The sequence below is a fragment of the Sapajus apella genome, unplaced genomic scaffold, assembly GCF_009761245.1.
Source record: "Sapajus apella isolate SASKATOON/1434 unplaced genomic scaffold, GSC_monkey_1.0 scaffold11, whole genome shotgun sequence".
In the NCBI taxonomy this organism is placed as follows: domain Eukaryota; kingdom Metazoa; phylum Chordata; class Mammalia; order Primates; family Cebidae; genus Sapajus; species Sapajus apella.
In genome coordinates, this window is record NW_022436951.1 from 27,205,896 (window position 1) to 27,228,063 (window position 22,168).

At 43.4% G+C, this 22,168-nt stretch overlaps 1 protein-coding gene across 1 annotated transcript in view; it reads left to right on the forward strand.

Annotated features, from left to right (window-relative positions):
* ANKH (ANKH inorganic pyrophosphate transport regulator) overlaps positions 1-22,168 on the forward strand; it is a 165,093-nt gene that overhangs the window by 84,965 nt on the left and 57,960 nt on the right. The window contains exon 2 of the mRNA XM_032279076.1: positions 12,770-12,986. Coding sequence (XP_032134967.1) covers positions 12,770-12,986 — 217 coding nt within the window. The remainder of the gene's footprint in view (positions 1-12,769; positions 12,987-22,168) is intronic.

The window sequence follows — 22,168 nt, forward strand, 5'->3', positions numbered from 1 at the left end:
CTGCTAAGATCGTCACCATCATTATCGTGGTTCACTGGATTTCTTAAGGTCCAAATGCAAATGGACCTTCACTCTTTTTTTACATACTATAAACACACTTATAAACGTCCATGGAAAGCAGTAAATGACACGTCTTGAAGTTGCACTTGAGTCAGAAGAAGGAATGGAGATTCTGAGCTGCTCAGGATCCACAGTCACAGTTAGGGCACTGGGGTCATCAATAAAAAACATCTACCACCAAGCAGGGAGACAGCAGGTGGAAGAGTTGGTTAAAAGACTTTCAGGATCCCAGAGGTAAACCTGTATTCCAGATTGTTGTTTGCGGAGTCACTGGTAGTGTTTTAAAATGTGGGCAGAATCTTGAGATATTAACTAAGCAATATCATTTGGGAACCATCTCTCTCTATAAGTATAAAAAGTTAGTAGGAAATGTGAGAATTTCACTAACAGTAAATCTGTGAGATTGAGGTGGGGAATAAGCATTCTGAAATGGCACAGGAAAATTTGGTTTTTAAATACAGTACAACTTTGATAATAGCAATCCTTCCTTGTCAGGCCTTCTACCATCTTGAATTAAAGTTACATTTAGCTGGGTGAATAAGCTTCATGTTTCATGAGACATCAGGAGGATTCAAAGAGGGCCTTATGACTCTGAGGCTACTCTTTCATGAAGGAGCATGTTTTCAGATTAAAAGGTCATACAGGAAAATGCTTTTCATTTTCTTCTGACGCGTTGAAGACACCAACAGGAGAAAGGTGAGTTAGCCAGACATCATCCTACCCTGCTTGGTTGTTTGTCCCTGTTCTTACGGAAGCTCCTCTCCAGGTGTGGGAGGTGACTGAAAACACCAATGTCGTATTTTGGACTTGCCCGATGTTGTCCTGGGGTTTTCAGGAAGCACTAAATATGGACAGCACTGCACAGAGCAGTCACTTTGACTCCTAAAGGGACCAGGTTCCATTCGACTGCTGCTCCCCCTGAACCACAACCTCATGTGTGGGCGTGAAGTTCTTGGCTGGAGCTCCAGCTAAACAGAGTGAGGGAGTCTCATTTAGCACTGTATAGATCCCTGGGAAAATAAAGCATGGCTGGAAAACTACCGGGAAGACAAATGATCCAATTTAACCCAAACCACTTTTCAAAACTGAGACCAACAGAACAATAACAGTGGAAAATTACAGGAACCCAGGCTCCTTGAGAGAACCAAAATCCAAAATTGCTGATTCTCCATGCCTTTGGAAGAAGCTCTTCCCACAGGTAACTGTGCCTACACATGTACTTCTCTGACTTTTACGTGGATCCACACGTGTACATTTTCTGAGGACTTAGGATGTAAGGCAGATTTTAAAACTATATTTCATCTACTACAATGGTCAGTTTACTTGATGTCATTATAAGTATAATGAGATCATTGAAGCTGTAGACCGAGGAGTTGTCTTTTATCAAAGGGATTAGATGGCAGCCCAGGCTGGTTCCGAATGAGACAAAATAATTACCTGGCTCTTAGGTATCATTGATTTTTCTAGTCCAGGATGAGGCAAGTGAAGGAAGTATTCATCTTACTGAAAGTAAAAAATGCAACTTTCGACATTTCACATAATAATCTCTTGCTATTTTAGGGAACAGTATCAATTTCCAACTAGACATCCTTTTTTGTGGAAGAATTTGAAAAGCTGTATCCATATGAGAAACATGATTTTTGTTTTGTTTTTTTGAGACAGAGTCTCACTCTGTTAGCTAGGCTAGAGTGCAATGGCGTGATCTCAGCTCACTGCAACCTCAGCCTCCCGGGTTCAAACGATTCTCCTGCCTCAGCCTCCTGAGTAGCTGGGATTACAGGCACCCACCACCATGCCTGGCTAATTTTTCTATTTGTCGTAGAGACAGGGTTTCACCATGTTGGCCAAGTCTTGAACTCCTGACCTCAGATGATCCACCCAGCTCAGCCTCCCAGAATGCTGGGATTACAGGCGTGAGCCACAGCATCTGGCCTGTGATTTTATTTTCTAACCACGTGGCTGTGAATATTTATAACAAGGTCAGGGCCCAGCAGCCCTTGGCAGGTCCTGACTTTCATGGCTACCTCTCCTGAAGGCTCTGTTACCCATCCAAACACCCTTCATTCTCAGTGAAAGGTGGTTCTCTCTCAGTAGCACACTAAGCTTCTCCAGGGTCTGGTCAGAAAAAACTAAAAAAAAAAAAACAAAAAAACTCTCTTATCCTTTGAATGTGAACTTCTAATTTCCTCCTTATGGCAGCTAACTTCTGTTACAAGATTTGACTCCATAATGGAACAGCTTGTCCTGTATCCCAATTGACATCCAAAAAGGGTTGAAAAAATCTTGACTTCCACTTTACACCAAGGAGGCTAATTATGTGGCCCATTGCTGCATTCGGTTCGTGTCCGTGTGTCTGCAGTTAAGCAGCCAATTGGATACTCAGTGTGGCTCGGTGGAAGTGGTCGTGGAAGCCCTTCCCATCTATTGAGAAACGATTAGAACTACATAAGTAGGTATAGTGACATTGTCAGCACTTTTTATATTTTAAGTGCACAGACTCTATCCAAAAGTATGGGTTTTTTATTGAGAAATCTAAACCTACATTTAGAAGACTTTATTTATAAATGACCAGACATAAATTTTGTAGCATAGTTAATACACATTCATTTGTGCATGTATTGGGTTTCAAGCAATGTGCTAAATAAATGCAGGAAAACTGGGGGAAATAAGCCCAGTCCCTGCCTCAAGGAGGTAACCGAGTGGTGATACGAGTGGTCAGGTAAGCAGGTCACCGCTGCACACCTGACGAGGGCAATGACAGGGTCTCAGATCTGCATGGGGGACTGCAGAGCACAGAGGAGGGAAGACCAGAAAGAGGATGGGTACCAGAGCTAGAGGACATTGGGAGTCAAGAGGGTTTCTTTTTAGGGTGGAAGAGACTTTTGCCTGTATAAACATTGATGGGAAGGCCAGTCAAGTAGCAAAGATCAGACAAAAAAGAGGAAAATGGTGGATTTGAACAAGGCTCCCGAAACGGTCAGAGGAACATAAAGGTACAGCCCCAAATGGATGGCCCCAGACTCACCCTGGTCAGGCCCACCTTTCCTTTGTGACGGGAGGGAGAAGGTGAGGAAGAACTTAGGTCAGATGTATTTTGTTGAGTTTTGTAGTTTCAGAGAGAGAAGCAAGAAGAAATTTATTTTCTACCTGCTGGATTCCACATTCCAGATGAAAAAAGATAAGGTTATCTGCTGAGTAAGAAGGAATGCATCTCCCAGTCTTTCCAGCCTAGGAATACTGAGAGCCGGGAATGGGAAAGACCAGAGGGATACCTGGGCAGCTGACAGCATGGGGGAGGATGGAGACTGCGACTGTGTAGTGGCAGCAGACTGTGTGGTTGTGTATTCGCTTCCAGCAACTCTCAAAGCCCAAGTGGGAGTCTACAAATACAGTGAAGGGTGGAATAGGTCAGTCAGATGAATCTAAGGCTAGGGATTTGCAGGCAGTGAGCTGGGGATTTTGACAAGGGCAGGGTTAAGTGATGACCCTGAAGTGTAGGGTACAGGAGTAAGGAAGGGAAGACAGGAGGAGCGATGAGAGGGAAAGTGGGGAGTCGAGTGAGCGACAAGTTTAATGCAGTTTAGGATCGAGGGAGTGGGAGAAACAGAGAGAGGGCAGAAATTGCAGCTGGAGATTTTAACTGAAATTTAAGAAGTGGAGCAACTCTGGATGATGAAAGCAAAGGTGTGGCCACAAGAGTGGGCGCTTGAAGCAGAGTAGACAAAGTCACTGGCATGGAGGGGGTCAAATAACTCAGAGGACATTGGGTACGTTGACCAGATGGATATCGAAATGCCTTCCCTGCAGAGTTGAGATGCAGAGGAGACTGAGCCAAGTGGCAGGGTCCCCAGTGAAAATCAAAGTGACTTGAAGCGATCACCTTCTCCATTTGGAACTCCACAATGAGAGAGGAATATGGCTAGGGGTGTGAATCTCAGAAAAGCAGGGAGTTTACAGGAGGGCAGAGACACATTGGCTGGAATGGTGTGGACAGCAAGAACGCACACCTACCTCCAGGACTGCAAGGATGAGGATGACCCCAGGCCGGGAGCTGCAGGTGCCCTCACCCTCCTGTTGCCCAGCTCTGGGGTTGCCACGAATTTCAGCTTCTGGGTGGACAGCAGCAGTCAAAGGCCATGTAGTGTCATCTCAGGTGGAGGTGACACACGTGGCAGAGGCAGGGAGGTGCTATTCACTGGAGCAGGACTACAGAGCTTTTGCCCAGGGCCTTATAACCATGATGGAACCTGCAGGAAGCATGGAAAGGGACATTCTCCTCCAAAGGCCCAGAGGAATTAGACTAGGGTACCACTCTATTACGGTGGCCAGGGTGGTGATTCACGGACCCAACTTACATACTGAACCCAAAACAATAATCTGTCTACACACCAGTGTCTCACAGGTTTCCTAGACAGGAGCTGAGCTGAGCAGCTTGTACACCAGACCTCTCAGGGAGGATGGGTTGCCACCTGGACCCATGCCCCAGGACACAGCACTCCTTCCCACTTGCAAGGAATGCTTGTTGCTAGCATTAGCATAAAATGACTGGCAGGATTGGGGGAGAATTGGTGACTCCTATCCTGAGGAATCTCAGACTGCAGTATAAAAATATTTCTGGTCTCCGGATCTGAAGTTTACAATGTTGGCATCTCTTTTAGGATTTAATGATCTAGACAGCTCATACCAAGGAGATCAGTTCAATCTGTGGGATTTGGTAACTATTTCTGTAGAAGTTGTATTTTGTACTTTTTAATATCCTGTGGTTTTGTTAACTTTTGATGAAAAAAAAAAAAATCAGGCAATCAGAACACTGTAAACCTGGTGGATACCGGGAGGTACAAAGGCATGCATGACCCACTTAATGCTTTGTGGACCCAGATATGTTTGGTGTTTTTTGTTTGGTTTGGGTTTTGGGGTTTGTTTTTTGTTTGTTTGTTTGTTTTGTTTTGAGACATTTTGTCTCTTGTTGCCCGGGCTAGAGTGCAATGGCGCAATCTCGGCTCACTGCAACCTCTGCCTCCCAGGTTCAAATGATTTTCCTGCCTCAACCTCCAGAGTAGCTAGAATTACAGGCACCTGCTACCACCATGCCCAGATAACTGTCTTTTGTATTTTTAGTAGAGACAGTGTTGTGCCACATTGGCCAGGCTGGTCTCAAACTCATCAGGTGATCCACCTGCCTCAGCATCCCAAAATGCTGGGATTACAAGCGTGAGCCACCAGACCCGACCCCAGATATGTATTTAAGTCAGCCATTCCATGTTGCTAAGTACCCATCGTGCAGAGAAGACTGAGTGAGGAAAGGCCTTGTGCCGTGCACCTGGGGCCAGACCCAGGCTGTGATTAAAGGGCGGCTTCATATTTACAATTGTTGGAGTGCTGTTAGATCTGGCCCTAACCTAAAGTAAAGTCTCTTTACTTTGGAAAGCCCATGAATGTTTAGAGACTCGCCTTTAAACAGTGAACCTCTGCCCTGATGAATGTCTTGGCCATCTGCCTCAAGGCCTAATTTATGCTGGAGACATCGTAAGACACTTTTTTAGCTGAATTTCATGAACATAGCTATTCCTCTTTGCAAGCTACAGCAACTGTTCTTCCCGGTCTTGGCTAGAGATAAGGCAGTATTTGGGATTGACATTACCCGAAGAACACTTCCTAGCTAAGTGACGGAACTACAGCATACTCACAACGCTGGCATGACACAGAAGGCTCGCCACGTCCTTTGTGTGTTTAGATTTACTCCTAGTGTGCTGCAGAGCCAAATCGCGCACTCCCGTTTCCTAGCTCTGTTCTTTCTAGATGACCTCGTTCAGTCCCCTGGCTTTAAATTCTGTCTGTAGGCCGATGACCTCCAAATGTATATCCGCAGCGCAGACGGACCCTCTGGACTCCAGACTTACCGGGCTGACTCTCTCACTCAGCTTCTCTATTTGGAATCCTAATGGGCATCTCAAATCCAATATGAGGCTCCCAATGGAGCTCTTGCTTTTTCCTCCCAAACCTTTCCTCTCTCATTTTCTCAGCCCAGAAAATTACTGCAGCACTTGATCAATGACTCAAGCCAGAAAGCTCAGCAGTCATCATCAGGTTCTCCCTCTTCCTCACACCCAGGAGGACGTGGGGGCGGCCCCCTGCCCATACTCTGCTCCCTGGGAAGGAACGTGGGAGGCATGAGCCAAGCGTCGGGACCTAAGCCAAGTGTAGTCCATGCCACACCCATTCACTTTCCCTCCCACAAGCTTTCCAGTCTGGCCATCTTGTCTGGCTTGGGTTACCACGGAGCCCTTGACCTCTGCAGTCTGCTTCTATCACCACGGCCAGAGGTAGCCCCTGTTCCACCTCTGCCCAAACCTTTAATGGCTTCCCACTGCTGTTGCAGCAAAATACATATTCTTCACCACCACCTAGAATGATCTCAGCATTGCCTGCTTTTCCAAATCCACCTTCTACCCATCTCTATTTCTCTTACTGTCCTCCCTTCGGTTCCTTGAATATACTAAGCCCTCCTGCAGGCCTCGGCCTGCCTCCAGTCTTTATGGACCTGTCTCTCTCTTGGTCTTTGGGTCCCAGCTCAAACGTCACCTCTTTAGAGGGACTGCTTTGTCTACCTAAATGAGCTCCTCCAAAAAATGTCCCACGATTGGCGTGTAGTACACCCCTCTTATCTGTGGGTTCGTATCTACAGGTTCAGCTACGTGCAGTCAACCACAGTCTGGAAATTCTGCAGTATTTTGAGAGAGAGACCACATTGACATAACTTTATTACAGTATATTGTCATATTTGTCCTATTTTATTAGTTATTGTTGTCACTCTTACTGTGCCAAATTTATAAATTAAACTTTAGTATGCTTTGGGAGGCAGAGGCAGAAGGATCACTTGAGCTCAGGAGTTCAAGACCAGCCTGGGCCACCTAGTAAGACTCCAACCCTACAAAAAAAATTAAATAAAACACAAAATAAGCTGGGTGTGGTGGTGCACACCTGTAGTCGCAGCTACTCAGGAGGCTGAGGCAGGAGGATCACTTGAACTCAGGATGTTGAGGCTGCAATGAGCTGTGATATTGCTATAATACTACAGCCTGGGTGACAGAGGGAGACCTCATCTCAAAAAAAAAAAAAAAAAAAAAAAACAGGGACTTTATCACAGGTGTGTATGTATAGGAAAAGCCAGTATATATAGAGTTGGGTACTGTCCAAGGTTTCAGACATCCATTGGGGGGTCTTGAAACATACCTTCTGTGAATAAGGGGCACCTATGTGTTTTGTGTTCAGTACATATCACAGTAAATTTTTATTCTATTTGTATACATTTTACTTCATTCTTCCAAATATTTATTGATCATCTATCTTGAGAGGCCTTTTATGTTGTAGATCTGAGGATATAGCAGTGAAACGAAGGTCTCTGCTTCCTGGAGCTTACATTCAGGTAGAGCAGTCAGGCAATTCATTTTAATCCATAACTCACTTCATAAGTTTAAGGAAGATTAAAAAGTTAAGTGTGCAAATGAAGCCATAAATTAGAACAAAATTATCCTATCTATGGTGGGGTAAGAAGGTAAATCCAAAAATATAGAAACAAACTCCATAAAATGATTGACAGACTGCATGATAACTGAATGTTTCTTGTATCAAAAGAAAACATGGAATTAAGCAGTGAACACACTGGGGGAAACACTTGCTCCAGATGGGGATAACAAAGTGCTCGGAATGCAAATGTAGCTCACGTCCTCAATTCCTCAGCTTGTCTCATACTTGAATGTTTCTTGAAATTGGGATCATTTTCAAATAATGTTTATATTTAATGTGGTCATGAAAAACATGAAATCAATGGCATCTCTTACAAGCAAGAATATCTTGCAATTATGTGATTTTAAGAAGTGTTTCTTTAAAAATTAGTTCGTATAATTTGTATGGACATTTAAGTTCTCGTTAGAAAATAGCCAATGCATTCATTCATTCAACAAATAATGGAGTGTTTACAGTGTTGCCTTGGCGACAAGGTGGTAGGTGAACAGCAGTAAACAAAATCGGCAAAAATCCTTGCTTTCAAGCGCCTGCCAGCCAGCACAGCTTCATGCCCTGTGCACTGCCTACCTTGCTTCTCAAATCAGTTGGGTTATTTTAGGGAGAATAAGTACTTTGACCAAAGCCACTCAGTGGTTAAGCGATAGAAGCAGATTCCAACTCAAGCCTGTAAGGCTTTAAACTCTGTGCTCTTTCCTCAAATTACCATAATTGTTGGGCTAAATGAAACTTTCCCACTCCGTCTTGCTGACAGAGCTATCATTACCTGGGCCCTCTCTCTTCCCACCTGCCTCAGCACTGGCTTGAGGACTCAAGTCCGGGAACTGTCAGTAGAAATAGAAAGCATTTCAGTGGATGCCTCAGCCTAGGCTGGTGTGTTTTTAGCAAAAAAAAAAAAAAAAAAAATGCTTTGCCAAGAAGACACATAAAATGTCTAGTCCTCCATTGTTTAGCAGCCCTATGAGATTCACAATCCTAAATTTTGGGAAGGATAGGAAAGAAAAAGAACAAACCATATACTATTCTTGACGTCTGAGAAATAGGTGATTAGAAGCTGCCCCAGATGGGCGCGGTGGCTCACATCTGTAATCCCAGCACCTTGGGAGGCCGAGGTAGGCAAATCATGAAGTCAGGTGTTCGAGACCAGCCTGCCAGCATGGTGAAACCCTGTCTCTACTAAAAATACAAAAAATAAGCTGGGCATGGTGGCAGGCAACTGTAATCCCAGCTACTCAGGAGGCAGAAGTTGCAGTGAGCCGAGATCGCAGCACTGCACTCCAACCTGGGTAACAGTGCGAGACTCTGCCCTAAAAAACAAAACAAAACAAAAAGCTGTCCTAAATGGAGTTCTCTAGAAGCAAAACCTGTGTGTAAGGGAGGAAGCAGGAAAAGTGAAGCAAGGATGTGGTCTCCACTGGAGACTGGCTTCACCCCGATCCCAGGGAGAACTCTGGACCATGAATCATACCACAGTGGTCCCACATGGAAGCAAGGGCGGTGATCTTAAACACCCCTGTGTCACCCAGTGGCTTCATGCTGACTGGAACTATGGTGGATGCATCAGATGAGTTTCACCAATGCAAAGTGGCTGGGAGTACTTCCCCCTTACAAGAAGACAGCTGTGAGCCATTAGTGGCCAACTCCCAGCTTCTGGGGATGGGTCTCCTAAAGGATAGGGGATCTGGGTGAGGCACCAACAGTGTCCCATACAGAAGGCAATTAATTTGGTAGATTGTCAAGTGGTAAGTTTTGCACATAGACAGGAGGCGCCCTTAGACTAGAGATGTTTGTTGAACACAGGGACTTGTTATAAAGGAGCGTTTTGGTTTTTATTTTGTTTTAGGGTGTTAATGTATTCCGTCGGAAAAAAAAAAAATTTTGTTTCTAAGAAAGGCGTCATGGCAGGTGTGCTCTGCAGAGGCTAAGAAGATTCTTATGGAAGTTTTCAAGTTATTAGCAGAAAAAGGGAAAACAATTAGAGATAAAATTGGAAACAATTATCAGAGGCTAGGTTATATAATACCAGCTGAGTCAGAAAAATGATAATGAATTCTTACAGATAGCCTACAGTTTTATTCTAGATTTTTCTAAAAAAGTTTTTCACATTGGTATTTTCCTATAAATATGTTTTTTCCTAACAGTGCTTTGCAGAGAATGTCAGTTCAATAAGTTTTCATTATTCCAGTCAGCTGTGTCTCCTAGTAAAGGAATGAAACAAAGGCAAAGAATGTGAAGCCCTTGAGTTTTGCCGAGTAGCTGTACCTGTGCTTCTGCCAGAGGATACTGACGCTGGATTACATTTGGGAACCAAAACCTAGATCAGCCCTCGAAACTAAGGAACAGCTTGAAGTGTAACAGGAAACACCTCCTTTCATAGATTCTGAGGCACACTCCTTCCACCTCTATATTTTAGCAACTCTGAAATCTGGATACATCTTACGATCAATGACATTCAATTATAACTGGGAACATCTTTTCTTTTCTTTTTTTTTTTTTTTTTTTTTTTTTTTGAGACAGGATCTTGCTCTGTTGCCCAGACTGGAGTGCAGTGGCATGATCTTGACTCATCCCAACCTTCACCTCCCGGGTTCAAGTGATTCTTCTGCCTCAGCCCCCACTGGTAACTGGGATTACAGGTGTCCGCCACCATGCCTGGCTGGTTTTTGTATTTTTAGTGGAGACGGGGTTTCACCATGTTGGCCAGGTTTTTCTCAAACTCCTGACATCAAGCGATCTACCTCAGCCTCCAAAACTGGGATTACAGACATGAGCCACCATACCCAGCTGGAACATTTTTTCTTTCTTAGTGGCATAAAATAGTGTACCTTACTGTGGTGTCAGACCCGTATTGACTTCAATAGGGATGGTACCATGTTCAAGAGGCCAAAGAAGGGACCTGGAGCCAGTGAATGAGACATAAATCCTGTTTACTGAGGGGACTTACATACAGGGAAGTCCAGTGGTGGCAAGCTGCACAGGAGAGCTGCTACTATTTGTAAAAAGCGTGCAGTTTATGTAGATCAGGTGCGTCAGCATTCTTAGGATCTGTTTAAGTTGTTATTGTTATTAGGTGCATCTGCCGTGCCGGATCATTCTCAGGGTATGCTGAAGTAACTTCTATCAGATGTGTCTGCCATGCACTTACAGTCTATAGTATCAGATTCAGTGAAACACAATAGACGGCGTTTACTTTGTTTTGTTATGATATAGTATGATTCTCATATATGTTTGAAGATTAGTTCTTGAATCTTTTGTTGTATTCAGTCTTTCCTCTTTCAGGCACCCATTGGCTCCTTTGGTATTGCTTAGATTACCTTTGCCCAGTGTAGCAAGGTAGCACTCAGACTATGGCTGTAACCATATATTTGCAGGGAAAATTATCAACAGCTATCTTGATGAATAGAAACAGGGAATAGACAGGAAAAGTGCATTTCTTTCATTTCTTCTTCTTCTAGTTTACATTGCAGAGACAGTGTGAATTCTGTGACTGTATCTCTATTGGATGTGTGACAAATGGCAGGCTAAGACTTTAACATATCTTTTTTCTTAAAAATAGGATGGTGGATATATGTCATTCTACATTGGTCAGAATCTATACAATGTACAATATACCAAGATGAGCCCTAATGTAAACTGCATTGCATTAGACACCCTATCCACGATTTTACTTTCCATGGTTACAGTTACCCGAGGTTGACCAAGGTTCAGAAATATTAAATGGAAAGTTCCAGAAATAAACAATCCGTAAGTTTTAAATTGCATGCCATTGCAAGTAGTGTAATGAAATCTGTCATCATCTTGCTTTATCTCTTCCTCATCACAGGAGTACAGTAAGATATTTTGAGAGAAAAATCACATTCATATGACTTATATTGTTATACTTGTTCTGTTTATTGTTGTTAATCTCTTACTGTGCCTAATTTATAAATTAAACTTTATCATAGGTATGTATATATAGGAAAAAACATAGTATATAGAGGGTTTGGTACTATAGATGGTTTCAGGCATACGCTGGGGGTTTTGGAATGTTTCCCCCATGGCTAACAGGAGACTGCTGTCTGGTCTTTAGTAATAGTGTTGTGTCAGTGCAGATTCCTGATTGTAAGACATGTACCACTCTGGTGTGGGATGTTGATAGCAGGGGAGGCTCCGTGTTTGTGGAGGCAAAGGGTGTATAGGAATGCTCTGTACATTCTGCACAGTTTTACTGTGAACCTAAAACTGCCTTCAAAACAGTCTATTTTTAAAAATATATAACTGTACAGAAAGCTGACTCTTCTGCTTAGTTTCCTGTTCCTAATGACAGAGGCAATGTTCTAGAGGCATTTTAGTCAGAAAACTCATTTACCTGGACATCCTTCCCCACTGGTCTGCTGTTATTGATTTGTCTAAGGGGTGGGAAAGTTAGTTTGGCAGTACCATCCTAACAAGGCCTGCAGTACCTAAGAGGGTCTCTCTTGGAGGATGGTTAAAGTGGTCAGGGTATTTTATGACCGTATCTTCCTGCACAACCATTATCCAAAAACATTTCTAAAGTGTTCTTTTCATATTTGTCTGCACAGAGCTCAGGAATGTGTTTCAGGTTAAAATATATAGTAGGAATCAGGTAAACAACATGCATTAATGAAGGATATAATAAATTCCTTCAGTACCCTTTTTCAAAGCATAGAACTCGGTGCCATGAAGGATACATAACATATACACAGTATTTAAGATTACATGTGCACACCTGAACACACACATACACACACACCTTCTTTAAAGAAAAAAGAACCCATCACCTTGATATAAACTGTTAGATTCATTTCCAGAATGCCTGTTGCCATTATGTCGATTCAGCCTTCAAACAAGATTTAACATGTTAAGTTTTTTTTTAAAAATCAACTTTTAATCAAAACTTCTTAGAATTATTTTTCAATATTAGCAAAAGATATTTGTTGGTGTCTTGCTATTATTTTAACCGCAGTGGACGGGTATCTCCATCACAAAAAGAAACTCAAACTGAAGCTGATGTAGAGGAAAATGAAAACCAATCACCTTTATCTAATTACATGATATGTACCCTATAAGCTGCTTAGTGTTTCTATAGAAACATGGTCTGCTGAGTTTTATCTTAGAGGTATGATTCCCCAGAGAAGAGATGACATTTCTGACGCTCTTTGTGGGTTTTTCTCCCCCTTCCCAGGCCTTGAACCGGGGCATTGCTGCTGTCAAGGAGGATGCAGTTGAGATGCTGGCCAGCTACGGGCTGGCCTACTCCCTCATGAAGTTCTTCACGGGTCCCATGAGTGACTTCAAAAATGTGGGCCTGGTGTTTGTGAACAGCAAGCGAGACAGGACCAAAGCCGTCCTGTGTATGGTGGTGGCTGGGGCCATCGCTGCCGTCTTTCACACGCTGATAGGTAAGGCTGCCGACCGCCACTGCTGAATCTAGCTTTGGCAATTTCTTACTCCTTTTCATTGATTTAAATATATTTATTGAGATAAGTGGTTTCTTCACTAATTATCAAATGTTTCTTATGAAATTTCCAGGGATACAGGGAACAGTGCTTGTGCTCCTAGCTTAAGACAATAATGTGTTTTCTCTGGGGAGCTGTAGTTTAGTGTCTCTGATTCCCAAAGTGAAAAGGAGTGATTTCATTAGCAGGTGATTGCATCTAGGAATAACATTTGGTAAGGGCAATAAAATAGCAGGTGCTTTCATTACAGATATGTGTGCATCATTGTACTGGCTCATTGAATTTTAAAAATAAAAATGGAGTGACTGCTGGCCGGGCACGCAGCTCATACCTGTAATCCCAGCACTTTGGGAGGCCAAGGCAGGCAGGTCACAAGGTCAGGAGATCAAGATCATACTGGCCAACATGGTGAAACCCCGTCTTTACTAAAACTACAAAAATTAGCTGGACATGGTGGCACATGCCTGCAATCCCAGCTACTCAGGAGGCTGAGGCAGGAAAATCACTTGCACCAAGGAGTCAGAGGTTGCAGTGAGCTGAGGTCCGGCCACTGCGCTACAGCCTGGCGACAGAGCAAGACTATGTCACACACACACAAAAAATTGGAATGACTGTTATTTAGAATTAATGCTTATTAGCAATGAGAACAAATGACAGATTGTTCTTTTTATTAAATTGATTTGTTCTAGGATCTCATTATTCTATTTTATTCAAAGACAAGACTAAATACTCTTGTCATAGCATTCTTTCCATGAAACAACAGGAAAACTATGTCATGCATACAGTGAATAGCCTCCAGTGTAACCAAGACCTTGGAAACACAACTCTCCTTCCGGGCTGGAGTTCTGCTGCTGCTGCTTTCTTGGTGGGGATAAAACCTTAAGGGCATGATTTCTGAATGGTGGCTTTAAAACAGCTTTGCTTACCTGGCATAAAAATTGAGTGGTATCGCTTGAAGCCAGTTACATAAAACACTGTGAATGACACTTCATAAACCCATTGTGTACCCTGAAATTGTTGCTGATTGTGTAAGACGCCTGACTGTCAGTGGTGAATAAAGGAACCAAAAGATTAACCCAGACCATTTACAGTGTGTTCACACGACAGCTAATGCTTACTCACATAACTGTGAATCTGAAAGTAAATAAGGTAAGGACTTTGTGGTTTTCCTTTTTAATCTGGCATAGAATTCTGTGCTAAGAACAGTGTGGAAGAGAGCGGGTCTGCTGTTAGACCAGACATTCTGCCAAAGCGTTGATATTGATCCTTTAATTTGTGCTCAGAGCCTCAGGGCATGGAGTAAAGAGGAGATGCCTCTCATTTCCTCATTTATGCCCTGAATGCTAAGTGTGGACTGAGGGTTTGCACATTTGAAGTGAATTTCTGCTACATTTGACCTGAACCATTTTCAAAGAGTATGTGTACAGTATTGGGGGGAAAAAGCCATATATTTTTTAAAATAAGGGCTTCCTTAAATAAGCAAGTGAGTTCCCTTTGCTACTAGCTCTTTTTTTACTTGGGCTTCAAAATAATCCAACATTCCAATAATCCATTCTAAATAATCCACCCTATTTAGCCATGGTTGAATGAGACTTTGGGACTAATTATCAGTTGTCAGTAATTCTGGAAGAAAAAAGCTAAGCATCCTGTGTTATTGCAATTGTGGGGAAGAAAATGTGGCCACTGAAATAAAAATCAATGTCATTTTAGTTTTTCAATTTTAAAATAGAATTATAAAATTTTAAATTTAAACCAAAATGGTTCTATATCTCATGTATATTTAATAATCATTTTGTTTTTATACTTTTATAATCACGTCATTTTTCCATCCACCAAACAGATGCTCTCCACAGTTGCTACGAAAGCACATATCAATTTCTTTTGAACATTTGAAAATCAGATTTTCATGACGCACCCTTTTCTAGTGTGTTGGCCCCCTTGCCATTTTCTGCCTAAGTCTTTAGCCGCTCTCTTGCCTCTGCCATCTGCTACATCAGGCACCTTGCTCACCTTTCTGCTTCCTTCCGGTTTTAGTAGTCATGTCAGCTTTTCCTATATCCATATCTTGCCCATTTTTTTTCCCATAATCGTGACCACAAGCTCCGTGATGGGATGTTGCTGTCTCTCCATCCACCCCGCATTCTTACCACCACTTTCCCACATCATTGAACATTTCCCTTCCAATGTCAGTGTCTACTTTATGCATCACCTCTATTGGATGCTTACACCCATTTTCGCTTCCTAGTAATGCTGGAAACAGCTACTTACATTTCTACTTCAGCAGTCGGATCCTGGATAACTATGTGTGTGACAGGGGAACACTGACATAGATGAAACAGAAAAGGAAATACTCCAGTATATTTGACTTGAAAAGCCATTGTATGATTTCAAGCAGTCTTCCTAGTTATATTTGCTTGGGCTGATATTGAAATGAGCATATTTTCCCTACATGTACAGCTCCTGAGTGGGGCCTACAGTAAGTACAGAAAGCCTTGTATTATAAATTCATCATGCTGAATTCAAAGAGTGGGAATATAAAGCAGATACATCTAGGTTTAAACTAATTTCTCTCTATTCCTTTGCGCAGACAAAAGTAGTTGAATTGCCTTCAACATTTCTTTAAGTGCTAGTTTCCCATCACATTAATGAATTTATTTCCTTTTAGCAAGTTCTTCTGATTTTTCTTTTTTCTTTTTCTTTTTAAGACGCGGTTTCACCATGTTGGTCAGGCTGGTCTTGAACTCCTGACCTCAGGTGAGCCACCCACCTTGGCCTCCAAAGTGCTTGGATTACAGGCATGAGCCACCACGCCTGGCCCTGATTTTTCAAAGGCATTTATTTTTGACATGTGAGAGCATAGAGCAGAAAGAGATTATTTTTGGGGGGGGTTGGGACAGGCCTCATGGATTGAGTCATTTCTTAACCATCTCTGAAGGATGAGTTGCATTTCAGTGCCGCCTTTTCTTTTGTTTGTTTGCTTCTTTGTTTTTGAGACAGAATTTTGCTCTGTTGCCCAGGCCAAGAGTGCAGTAGTGTGATCACAGCTCACTGCAACCTTGAACTCCTGGATTTAATCAGTTCTCCACCTCAGCTTGGACTACAGGTGCATGCCACCACATCTGGCTAATTTTTGTATTTTTTGTAAAGATAGGGTTGCCATGTTGCCCAGGCTCATCTTCAATTCCTGAGTTCAAGCGACCTGCCTGCCTGCACCTCCCAAAGTGCTGGGATTACAGGCATGAACCACCACACCCAGCCAGCACAACGCTGTCTAATTTTTCCTTATTTTTGATACAAAATGGAGTCAAGAATTTACCCTGTGCTCTATAGTGAATATTTTGCTATAGCCATCTAAAATGATCCCAACGTGATGGTCTCTTAGACTTTTTTTCCCTTGTCTGGATGAACTTCGACACTTCATACTTTTCAGTATTTACTAATAATTTACCAATCCCTGGAGCGTCTTCTTCACGTAGAAGGGATTTCAAATGTGGCCATTGCCAGCTCTGAAAAAATCAGTTCAAGTGTAGCTTCTTGCTATCACTAACCCAGTGTCCTCTCGGTGCATCGGTTGATGGGTCACAGTAGGATGACTGAGATAAGGTCAGGTCAGAGAGCACTAAAATTAAAATCTCTTTTGTACTGTCATCCCTCATTCATTGGGTTTGCCCCAATAAAGGAAAGAACCTTTTTCTAGTTCCTTTTCATTAGATTTACTGTAGTTAAGGAATTTTTTCCTTGTATTTCTTTTTTTTTTTCCTGTTTTTTGTTTGTGTGTTTGTTTGTTTTCTTTCTGGACCCCACTAGTGAGCTAGGCATTCTCCCATCTTTGAGACCTTGGCGCTCGGTAATGCGTTTCCCCAGACTAGGCTGGGATAGATTCCACTGACCGCTCAGACACTTACCTGGGAATGCTTGATGGAGATTGGGAGGGAAAGATGGCCCCAGAGAATGTGCCCAATAACTTCTCCCACCCAGCCAAACCTTGTGCAATGAGCCCATTGAGCAGACACTTGGAATTGTATTGGATTGACAGAGTTGAAGCCTAGATCATTCACTGGACAAGAGTTACTGTCCATTCTATGCACACCCATAGCCCGGCTCAGGATACCCAAACTGCAGGAGCCTTGGAAGTATTTCTTGACCTTTGTTGAGCAGCTGCAAGTATCTCTTTTTTAGCTTAACTATAGCCATGACTTCTGTCATGGACCCATCTATGAGACACCATTTTTAAAAACTGCATCTTCCTGCTAGATTAAGTTACAAAACAAAAACCAAAAGTACGGAGCCCAGGGTTTGCCACCTGCACACCTTCATTTAGGCTAGTGGTTGCTGTGCATGGAGGACAGCATGCTGACCTTGCATTTGGTTCCATTTGGGTCCAAATTAATTTCACATGCATAGAAATTAGTATTGCCTAACCTCCTAATTCACAAAGATGTCGAAACCACTGCTGTGGATTTTAACTTTCCTTACACGTTTATTCTTAACAGTAACCGGTAAATCACTTGCCGTGTTCTGAAGCCACCTGGGTAGTCAGCAGAATTCAGGGGAACAAACCAGCAGGATCCTGTGCCCCTCCAGCAAGCCACTGGAGTCATTTCTAGACCAGCTCTGTGTGCCAGACTTCTCTTTTCAAACTTTTCCATTATTCATGGGTTATTAACCAGCTCTGTAAAGGGTGAATTAGTAAAATTTGCCATAATTTAAACCAATAAGTGTGCTAGGAGTGAACAGATAGTGTCAGTATAGTTTCACAATTTATTTTGATGTAAAATTCACCCCCATCCTCAGCGGCTCAAAACACAAGCATTTATTTTTGTTCACAAGACCACAGGTTGACTGGGTGGATCTTTGGAACTTGGCTGAGCTCATGCCTCTGTGGCCCGCTGAGGGTCAGGAGGTGGCTCTGCTGACCTTGGCATGCTCCTGGGGGACTGTTAGCTAACGTCAGGCCAGCCTGGATGGCCTTTGTTGGGACAGCTGAGCTCTCCTCCATGTAGCCTCTCATCCTCCACTAGCATTGCCTGGGCTTTTTTAGACAGCTGTGGTGACATTGCAAGTGAAGGGACAGAAGCACACATGATGGCTCCCTGTGGTCAGGAATCAGAGCCGGCCACCATCGCTCCCACCATGCACTGCTGACCAAAACAAATCAAAGGCCAGGCCAGATTCAAGAGGCGGGGAATAGACCCTAACGTTTGCTGTGGGAACTGCAAAATCATGTGACAAAGAGTGAGGATATAGGGAAGACCCAGGGATCTTTTTGCCACTAGTCTGTCCCAGTCACTTCTCTCTTTGAGACAGAGTCTCGCTCTTTAACCAGGCTGGAGTTCAGTGGCGCGATCTCGGCTCACTGCAACCTCCACCTCCCGGGTTCAGGCTATTCTCCTGCCTCAGCCTCCCAAGTAGCTGGAATTACAGGTGCCCGCCACCACGCCTGGCTAATTTTTATATTTTTAGTAGAGATGAGGTTTCACCCTGTTGGCCAGGCTGGTCTCAAACTCCTGTCCTCAGGTGATCCGCCCGCCTCAGCCTCCCAAAGTGCTGGGATTACAGCCATGAGCCACCACGCCCGGCCTCCCAGTTACTTCTTTTGAGAGTTATAGATTTCAGCATTTATTCAATCAGCACACTGAGCTAGATCCTGAGAGTTCAAACATGAATAAGAAATGTTCTCTAGAAAGAAACAGATCTCCTGCAGTAAATTATTAGGAACCCCACTCTACCAAGTCTTGATGCCAGTGAGATAGAATTTCTGTTCTTGAGTTAAAAATTCACATTTACGTTACTTACCTTGTGCATGGGTTTATGGTATCTCTTCAAGACCTAGGTGACATTTACACCTCCCATCCCCAACACTGGACAAGTGTTGCCTAGTATAGATTATAGATGGATAATATGATATGTCTGCGTCCCAGTCCATATGCAGGAAACTGTCCCCTTTACAGCTGTGTTAGTGTGTGTAGGACCTGATGCATACAAGTCACTCAACACATATTTATTGAAGTGATTTAAATATGACCTAACAGCCATATAAACACACATCCCTTGGAAATAATGCCCTAGAAGCACAGTGGTGAAATTCCCTGCTCCCATGAAAAGCCTCACAAGCTGGACACGGTGGGTCAATAACAGTACCTGTGACACTTGTAAACATTGAGAACTTGGGAATTTGAATTAGAATAATGGTTCTTAAATTTGCCCATTGGATGTGGAAAAAAGTGTATGTATGTAGACTTATTTCAGTTAATATTAACATTTTATGGTTTGCAACAACTACTGGATGAACAGGTTTGAGAACCACTGATTCCAGAAAGGGACCGTGGCCCTGGCTGGCTGAGGTCAGTGGAGCCGTGGATCTGAAGGGCCCTCTCTGTGTCCCTTGTTTGGGAGAGTCAAAGCTGTCCACCTGTAAACAGCTCAAGTCAGTGTCTTCTTGATGTTACAGTGTCATAACATTTGTTTACATCTGTTCAAAAACTTTAATTTTTTTTTGTAATGTTCTGCTCTTTGTAAGGAATACAAGCTGACAGAGCAGTCTTGGTAATGTGGTTTATAGAAGCTGAAGTTTGCTAAATATTGCTAAGGCAGCTAGCCTGGTAATTATGGACTCTATGCAAAGCACTTTAAACAAATTACACCCCCCCATACACACACACACACACACACACACACACACTCACATTGCTCTAGCTGTTAATAGCCCAGGGGCATGGGAGGGAGGGAGTTGTTGCCCAGAGAATGGGTGAAAACAGTTGTTGGGATTTTATACTCACAGCTCTCAGGGTAGAAGTAACCTCTATGGTTATCATCAAACTCTTCTATCATGTAGGGGAAGAGTAGAAGGAAGTAAAAAAACCGGGGAGAAAAAGCTTCTTCCCTTGGCCTCCAAATGTCTCCTCTAGTAGGCGAAAGAGGAAGAGACTGAAATAAAAAGAAGTTAAAAGAAGCAAAGGCAGCCTCTAGCCTCGTAGGTCCCATAGTACTCAGAAACCCAGGGAGCTAGGGTGAGCCCTGGATGCTGAAGAAGGCAAGAGCTGGGGAAACCTCACAGAACCAGGAAGCTGGCTGGGCCCATCCCCAGGAGAATGTATGGCAAACCCCCCAGCAGTCCTTAGACTCCATAAATATTACCCGTTTACCCCGGTTACTCTGCATGAAGGCGCTGTTTTTGATGTTTCTATTAAGCTATTGTAATAAGTAGCCATATTTAAGAAAAACTGAGTTTAAATTATATAGTGAGTTTTTTTGGGCCAAGATTGAGGATTGCCACCTGGGACACACTTCCCAGTGGCCTTGGAGAGTGCTCCTTTCAGCCTTTGTTACAAGCAGGTTTTTTAAGGCAAAAAGGGCTGGGAATGGTGACTCACGCCTGTAATCACAGCACTTTGGGAGGCTGAGGCAGGTGGAATCACCTGAGGTCAGAAGTTCAAGACCAGCCTGGCCAACATGGTGAAACCCCATCTCTACTAAAAATACAAAATTGGCTGGATGTGGTGGCACACACCTGTAATCCCAGCTACTGGGGAGGCTGAGACAGGAGATTGCTTGAACCCAGGAGGTGGAGGATGCCGTGAGCTAAGATTGCATCACTGCATTTCAGCCTGAGCAAGACTCTCTCAAAAAAAAAAAAAAAATAGGCAAGAGGGGACAAGGAATGGGCTGACATGAAGTCATTTGATGAGATACTCATTGATTTACGGTGTAGGCATGAACTGTGGTGTCCAGCATGTGGCATTTTATGGCTACTTAGCATCAGTTCATCTAGAGCCCACACAGCAAGTGGCTTCAAGGTCGTTATTTAGCTCAAGGTGGGAGTGAGGCATGACCACTGTCACACAGTGTCACATTTCAGTGCATCTCTAGGCCTGATAATTCAAGGGGCTCACCTTTTTCAGATGAGTTTCTTTTCATTCTCAGCGGGGAGAAACTTATGTATATTGATCTCTGTATTTCTGGGCACTACATGCAGACTCACATGTCCCATCTGATCTTCCTGGCACCCCAGAGTTTAACATGAAAATAAGTCTCTCTCCCTTTCTCAGAAGCCACTTGCACCTGTGTTCTAGGGCTGCCGTAACAAAGCATCAAAAACCCAGTGGCTTAAGCAACGGAAATTGGGCCTTTCACAGTTCTGGATGCTGTAAGTCCAAGGTCAAGGTGTCACAGGGCCGGCTCCTTTTGAAAGATATGAAGGAGACTGTCTTCCAGGCCTCTCCCCTAGCTTCTGGGGGTTTACTGGTAATCTTTGGCATTCTTTGGCTTGTAGAGGAGTCACCCCAGTTTCTGCCTTTATCTTCACGTGGCGTTCTCCCTGTGTGTGTCTACCTATGTATCTGAATGTCCATTTTATAAGAACATCAGTCACTGATTGACAGCCCACCCTACCCAGTATGACCTCATCTTTACCAGTTATACCTGCAATGACCTCATTGCTAGATAAAGTCACATCTGAGATGCCAGTGGTTAGGAGTTCAGCATCTGAATTTTGAAGGGACATAGTTTAGCTTATAACACTGCCCTTTCACCAATTCCGTAGTTCCCAGCTTCAACCACAGCAGCCAAGTCCCCTCAGCAGGTGTTGTATAGTGACCGTAACCTTCACCAGGGGGTTTTAGCTCATAATCTATTCCTAGCCAGCCCTGTGCTCTTGCACTTGGCATTGTGTCAGTTGCTCTGCTTGCCTGGCACAGCTGCCTTTGCCATTGCCAGTGGCTTAGCTGAGAGGCGGGTGTGGGGACAGTGATGTGGGCAAGGTCAAAATGGTCTCCTTGCAGGTCCCTGCACAGTGAACATTTGTTGACTGAATGAAAACACATGTGCAAATAAACAGCAGCAGTAACAATAAACTTTGAGACAAAATTTCCACAGTTCACCACCCAAAGTAGACCACTTGTATGATTAAGCAACATCTTCATTCTGGCTTTGTGTTCCAGCCAGCTTAGCTCATGTCTGAATGCGATTCTCACCTGGCCGCAAAATCAGACAGGAGCTCTCCCTCCCTGCCTTCCCAGGTCAAGTGAAACCTCCACTAATCCACTTTTCATCTCTGTGCAGCTTTCTGATCCAAATGACAGGGACATCACAGCTGCCTCCTCTCACCCATGTCCCTTGCTATAACT